At 50.5% G+C, this 7,456-nt stretch overlaps 1 protein-coding gene across 1 annotated transcript in view; it reads right to left on the reverse strand.

The window, feature by feature from the left end:
- Positions 1–7,456, reverse strand: part of MAN1C1 (mannosidase alpha class 1C member 1) — a 156,724-nt gene that overhangs the window by 22,393 nt on the left and 126,875 nt on the right. Inside the window, exon 5 of the mRNA XM_066638414.1 lies at positions 3,072–3,166. Coding sequence (XP_066494511.1) covers positions 3,072–3,166 — 95 coding nt within the window. The remainder of the gene's footprint in view (positions 1–3,071; positions 3,167–7,456) is intronic.

Below are 7,456 nucleotides of genomic sequence, written 5' to 3' on the forward strand. Positions count from 1 at the left end.
TGCACGTGCCCCTGGCAGCTGCTGGCCTTCAGGCCAGATGCCACACACCCAAGTAGTACGGCCCTGTCCTGATGAATTTCAAGCTGAACTCTTACAAGAGCCACTCAAAGGCACCTCAGAGGTAGGATTTTGTCTATTCCTTTTTTCAGAACACACACGTGAAAATTTCTCCATCTCCCACACATAGACTTTCTCTCCCTGCCTTAGGTTAAAATTCCCGATCAGCTGCTGAGGGTGGTTGTGAGTGAAGGAAGAGTTTGCCTGTATCAGGGTGGGGTGGGAAACGGGATGTTGAGCTGGCCAGGAGGATGAGCTAAAGCTGGCAGAGGGGACATGCTAGAAGATGGACCCACGAAGCCAACATCTCAGGCACAAAGATTGCAGTCATCCCTGCTTCGCCAGCAACTGGTACAAAGTGGTTACCCTCTGCAGGGAGATGACACAGCTCCACAGTGGAAAAATACCCCTCCTAGGGCCTAATCCTAACCAACTTTCCAGCACTGACGCAGGCAGCAAATGTTCCCTTACCTTGAGGAGGCCTCAGTTACTCAGGAGTAAGTCCCAGGAGGAGGCCACACTTACCCAGAAGCAAGTCAGTGCTGCATCAGTGCTGGAAAGTTGGATAGAATTGGGCCCTCCACCGTCTCTTTTCTAAACTAAAAGACCTTTTCATGTTTTCAACTGTTCTCCTAGGGGAGGAGCTCCAACCAGGGCCAGCCAACCTACGAGGCAGTCAAAGATAGAACACTGCAGGTAGTTCCCACCTCTGTTCACCCACCCGCTTCCATCATGCCTCCTTCGCCCACTCCCTGCACTGAAAAAGGAAGAGAGGGACAGAGTGGTATAGGAAGCCTTAAAAAAAAAGTTTTTACAATGACGGATCCCCAACAGATTGCCCACGCCTCCTTCACCAGACTGTCAAAATCATCACCTCCATCAGCCCTACTAGGTACTGGTATGACTTCCTCTCCACACATTCATTCCTTTCGGTCCCTGGGCATCGAAGGGGTATGAGGGGCATCATTTGGCGCGCTGCCAGGTCTTGGGCCGGCCCTGACTCCAGCCCACTGATGCTTTCACAGTTTGCTCCTTAGGTGGGAAACCCTGGCTTCTGAGCAGCCCGCTTGGAGGCAGGCTGTGCAGCACGGCCTTTCCCAGTTTGAAGAGACACTTGGCCAACAGTCTGAGGCTAAGAGGCAAAGAAGGAAGGCCCATAGCCAGGGAGACAGACCAGGGACAGACTGCACTTGCTCCCAGTGTGGAAGGGATTGTCACTCCCGAATCGGCCTTTTCAGCCACACTAGACACTGTTCCAGAACCAGCATTCAGAGCGCGATACCAGAGTCTTTCGAGACTGAAGGTTGTCAACAACAGTGCCAGTTAAGAGGATGGTGCATGCCAAACTGTACAAAGTACTTCATATGCGGCCACAACATAAATTTGGATGAAGGCATGACAACCTAATTCTCTTTTCCACAATTGCCCTGCTGTGCCCTGAGCCGAATGAGGGCCCAATCCTATTCAACTTTCCAGCTCCGGTGTAGCCACAATGCAGCCCCATGGAAAGGGAACAAATGTTCCCATACCTTGAGAAGGCCCCAGTGACTGCCCCTCCACCACAAGATGCAGCACACACCCCAAATGGTGCAACTGCACCAGCACTGGAAAATTGGATAGAACTGGGCCCTGAGCTACCTACCACAACCCCCAGGTCTCTTTTGTACATAAGAACGTAAGAACAGCCCCACTGGATCAGGCCATAGGCCCATCTAGTCCAGCTTCCTGTATCTCACAGCGGCCCACCAAATGCCCCAGGGAGATAACAAGAGACCTGCATCCTGGTGCCCTCCCTTGTCAGCTGAACATAAGAACAGCCCCACTGGATCAGGCCATAGGCCCAATGTAGCCCAGCTTCCTGTATCTCACAGCGGCCCACCAAATGCCCCCAGGGAGCACACCAGATCACAAGAGACCTCATTCTGGTGCCCTCCCTTGCATCTGGCATTCTGACATAGCCCATTTCTATAAACAGGAGGTTGTACATGCACATCATGGCTTGTAACCCATAATGGATTTTTCCTCCAGAAACTTGTCCAATTCCCTTTTAAAGGCATCCAGGCCAGATGCCATCACCACATACTGTGGCAAGGAGTTCCACAGACCAACCACACGCTGAGTAAAGAAATATTTTCTTTTGTCTGTCCTAACTCTCCCAACACTCAATTTGAGTGGATGTCCCCTGGTTCTGGTATTATGTGAGAGTGTAAAGAGCATCTCCCTATCCACTCTGTCCATTCCCTGCATAATTTTGTATGTCTCAATCATGTCCCCCCTCAGGCGTCTCTTTTCTAGGCTGAAGAGGCCCAAACGCCGTAGCCTTTCCTCATAAGGAAGGTGCCCCAGCCCCTTGTGCTTGATCATTGCCAGTTCAGAGCAGAAGGCAGCAAGCTACGAAAATCATTTTGGCTTAGACTAGTGGTTCTCACACATTTAGCACTGGGACCCACTTTCTAGAAAGAGAATCTTTCACCACCCACCGGAAGTGATGTCATGATCAGAAGTGACATCATCAAGCAGGAAAATTTTAACAATCCTAGGCTGCAATCCTACCTGCACTTACCCAGGAGTAAGTCCCATTTACTACCATTGTTAAAAGATTATACATAGTAGCTTATTAAGAGTACAGGTATATAACAAATGCAGTCACATACCATGGTAACATCGTCTAAAATATTAAAAATAAAATATTGAAATGAATGGGGACCCACCTGAAACTGGCTTGCGACCCACCTAGTGGGTCCCAACCCACAGTTTGAGCGGCTTAGACCAATTTGGATTTTAGTGGGTGTGCCACAACAAGCGTGTCTGAACCAGAAGCTAACAACAGATCCCAGGAGAGAGGCTTTTTGCCCTCACCTCCTGCTTGTGATTTCCCAGAGGCAGCTGGTGGGCCACCACAGGAAGCAGGATGCTGGGTGTTGGGCCTGATCCAGCAGCCTGACTTTCCTTATGCTTTTGTACTTGATGAGGCATTTGTGAAGATGACCACAGAGTCATGATAAGTGCCTTGCCTGCCCAGGTTGATGACTCCTCGCGGGATTCCCGTTGGTGTGTTGAAGGCAGGTAGAAGCTTCTCTCCAAGTTCTAGGGCTTTACTCTTGAAGATCTGATAGGAGAGAGAGAGAGAGGAAGGGTGGCCTGAGAAAGCCAGCATTAAAAAAATACTGTCTATCTGTTTGGAAGTGTAAATTGCATCGCTTTCTAAATATAAGCCCCCATATGTTCCACTGCAAAGAAGCGCTTCTCAGAGGACTAGGCTTGGTTTGCTGTCTGAGCAGACTGTTCCGTCTGCTTGGATCCCTTGTGAATGCTACACATGGACACAACAATGCTTTCTCAGCAGGAAGGCAGTGAGCTGTGTGTGCATTCCTTGGTCATGTCGTGAGAATGGATGATGGCCGGATCCCAAAGGATCTCCTCTATGGAGAACTCGTGCAAGGAAAGCGCCCTACAGGTAGACCACAGCTGCGATACAAGGACATCTGCAAGAGGGATCTGAAGGCCTTAGGAGTGGACCTCAACAGGTGGGAAACCCTGGCCTCTGAGCTGCCCACTTGGAGGCAGGCTGTGCAGCATGGCCTTTCCCAGTTTGAAGAGACACTTGGCCAACAGACTGAGGCAAAGAGGCAAAGAAGGAAGGCCCACAGCCAGGGAGACAGACCCAGACTGCACTTGCTCCCAGTGTGGAAGGGATTGTCACTCCCGGATTGGCCTTTTCAGCCACACTAGACGCTGTTCCAGAACCACCATTCAGAGCGCGATACCACAGTCTTTCGAGACTGAAGGTTGCCAACAATAATATATGTAGGAAACCAGTGCACACAGTGACTTGCCAGGGCCAAGAGACAAAATCCAGGTCACAGACACACACATCTATTTCCAAAAGAGGAAAAGCCTGACCCACAGTTGTCCGAAGGGGCTTCCAGTCTCCTACGATTCAGCAGACAGCCTCTTGGGGACGTTTGCTCACCGCAGTTGTGACACTTCTGTCATTGTCTCCTTTGGACTGAGTTTAGGGAGAAAACAGTTTTTCCAGTTTCAGCAGAAGCCAGGTTGGCATGGTGTTGATTGGCCCGCCACTGTGTCAGTCACAAAAGTCATAAGCCCTCCTCCCCTTCTCAGAACTGGGGTGGGCACAGCAGTGATTGGGTGTGTGTGTTGCAAAGCCCCCCAGCATCACAGAGCAAAAAAAAAAAAAAGGGCCAGGCACTGAAGCAGACAAACATGGGAAGGAAAAAAGCAACACGCACGCATGCGCGCACACGCACACACACACACACACACACACACACACACACGCACGAGTACAGGAGAGAAGGAGCAGGAGGCAGAGTGGACTCTGCAGCAAAACTCTGAAGCCAGGATGGTTTGTCTGGAAAGGCTCACCTCCTTCCAGGAGAGCAGCTGACTCTCTTGTGTATCCTGCCCCCACCAGGTGAGGACTGACCACATCCCTGGAATTCCCTGCCCCAGAAGGTTCATTTAGCCCCCTCCCCAAAGGCATTTCGCTGGTCACTTACAACCTTTATCCTTAGGCAGGCCTGCGCCCTGGATCCTGACTGGTTTTCTCGGGCCCCACTCCGACTACCTGAGCTGTGGATTTATCTGCTATTTCCACGTGGCTCTCTCTCCTCCTGCTAAGCCGCCCTGGGACGAGAAAGGCAGCGCTGAAATAAGCAATCCTTGCCTTTGTGGTGAAATCACAGCTTTGGCCAAAGGGATGGTGCACAGAGGTGCAAATGGACACGGGGTGTGTGTGTGTGTGTGTGTGTGTGGGATGAATAGAGAACGGGGGAAGGGTCCTGGGCAGCTCCTCCCTGGCACCAACACAAGAGCCCATCCCTGGAAAGCCTTTGGGCAGCGGGCAAGCCGACCCATCAAAATAAGCCCCCTCCTCACAGCTGGCCTCTGCAGGATTCCCTGCCCTGACATGCAATTGCTCTTCGCAGGCAAACTCTGCGATGTCAGAGGAAATGGAAGCGGATGAGGATTACACAAAAGGATCTCCGCATCTGGCGTGCAAAAACACGGCAGCTCCTCTTGGGCAGCCACTGACCTGCCTCCTAAGCCATGAGAGCCGCCCCTTTAACCAGCTGAGCAAAATCCAGCCAGTCAAGTCAAAGGGCTCTGCTTCAAATCCTGCCCCCCATCCCAGATCTGCTGCCGACTTGGAGAAGCTGGCCGAGGAACCCCTTCCATGTTCTTAGGCAAACACCTTGGCAGGTTCACCTTCAGGAAGTGGACTTTGAGAACAGATTTCGCCTTTTCAGCTACGGGGCAGGTGGCAGTGCGTGGAGAGGCAATTGTGCATGGAGCTGACAAAGACATCTGCAGGGAGGAGGGACTGCAAAGGGGGCTGGGAACTTCAGGGCACCTGGAACCATTCCCAAGATCAACTGTCACTACACCAGTAGAACTCCAGTTTGCAACTTCTTCCTGCACAAGTGGCAGAATCTGGAACTTTATGGCTGCAGTTATTTCCCTCCCCCCTTTTTAACTGATTCCTGTTCTAGCTAATTCCCCAAGCCTGAAGTTTGTGGTCTGTTTTTCTGACAAACAATGGGTGCAATCCTAACCCTTTATGTCAATACTTTCCAGCACTGGCATAGCTGTGCCAATGGGACATGTGCTGCACCCTGCAGTTGGGTGCCGCTCACGGCTTGTTTGTTCCCTTACCTCGGAGCTGCATTGCCCTTATGTCAGTGCTGGAAAGCACTGACATAAGGGGTTAAGACTGTGCCCATTGCTTCTCTTCCCCTCTGGCCTGCCAGTATGTTGGCAAACTGCACCCAATTCTTTTAGGACGAACAACTACCAGGAATAATCTCAGTGCAAGACATTACTCCTAATCAACAGAAGCGACTTAGGTGATCAAGCTCAAGCCTTTTACTCTGAGACCTTCTGTTTCAGTCCAAGCTGCCACAAATGATTCCAAGATACAGGGTGATTCTCCCAAGGAGAAAGAAAGATTGCACCACTGTCCCAGGTGTTGTCTGGCCTTCCTATGGCCAGCAGAGATCCAGGATAGAAGTTATTGCTCATCAATGAAGTCCCTGCATTGCACTGCATGCAGAAGGGCCCACACTCCACCTGAAATTCCAGAGAGCTGCTGTCAGAGTTGTGAACACCATGTGAGGTGGATAAAGGGTCTGACTCGGAAGCAGATCAGTTCCAGCAGGTCAATGGCCAAGGGTACCAAAAATCAGGCTGTCTCCATCAAACACAGGCAGGTAGGCACTGGTGCAAAAGCCCCTGCCAAAAATCAGAAGAAACTAGATCCATGGGAACTGGAGAATATCATTTTTCAGGGTTTTTGGGGGGGGGGGTGTAGAGCAGGGGTTCTCAATAGGTGGATCGCGATCTACCGGTAGATCGCGAGGCAAAATGAGTAGATCGCAGAGCCCTGTCTCTCCAAACTGTTAATATGTCAGTTTTGTCTAGTGACTAGACAAAACTGACATATTTAGCTGACACTAAACGAACACTGAAACTGACACTTTAGCTGCTCTTCAGGCATGCAGCAACAAAACTGACGAAACTGACTAGACTCCAGCAGGGGCTCCATACATTAAAGGGGGTGTCTGTCAGACGCTTCCTTCCCCCCTGGTAGATCTCCGGGCCTTGCTGGGTTTCAAAGCAGCTCTCGAGCCAAAAAAAGTGTGAGCACCCCTGGTGTAGAGACACTCTCAAGATTTCAAACTGTGCATCTTCTCCTCCGAACCATTTTCTTTAACTCTTGTATATTATTTTAATTCACCTACAATATTTTAGCCTGTTTTTGGAATCAATGAACTCCAGCTATCAAAGTCTATAAAATTGTGCACAGTTGTAAGAAGACTCTATAAAGCCAAATTAGTGGCAAGACTGGTCGCAGGAGCAGGAAATTAGGGCAACCCCAAAAGCCTTTTGGAGGAGGGCAACTCTGGCCTGCTGGCAAACTTGGGAGCAAGGAGTGACATTCGGGGCTCTGGAGCAAAGCCCCATAGGGCACCACCTCTTTTCCTCCCCCCCTCCAATCTTTTTTCCTCTCTATTAAAAACACACACCCAGTTCCTTCCTTCCTTTCAAACCTCTCCCTTCCTTCATTTGCCATTTGGCCTTCCTTCCTCTGCAGACCATCCACTGGGGAAGGGAAGGTGCTGTCCTTGAGAACTGGCCCCTAATCTGCAGCCTGAAGCCACCTACTACATCACCCTGCTCAAGGTCAGGGCTGATGCTCCCTGTATAAGCGGAAAGGAAATTTGCAGAATGACAGCAAGTGTGTGAAGAAAAGGCTAGCTCTGCCTGCAAGACCTGAGGAAAGGAAGGACAAACTCCCCAGGAAGAGCTTCAGAGCTCAGAATACACTGATTTTCTACCCAGCATCTTTGGATACAACATCTCATGTTTCTGGTAC

Source organism: Tiliqua scincoides, chromosome 10 (genome assembly GCF_035046505.1).
Source record: "Tiliqua scincoides isolate rTilSci1 chromosome 10, rTilSci1.hap2, whole genome shotgun sequence".
Classification (NCBI taxonomy): domain Eukaryota; kingdom Metazoa; phylum Chordata; class Lepidosauria; order Squamata; family Scincidae; genus Tiliqua; species Tiliqua scincoides.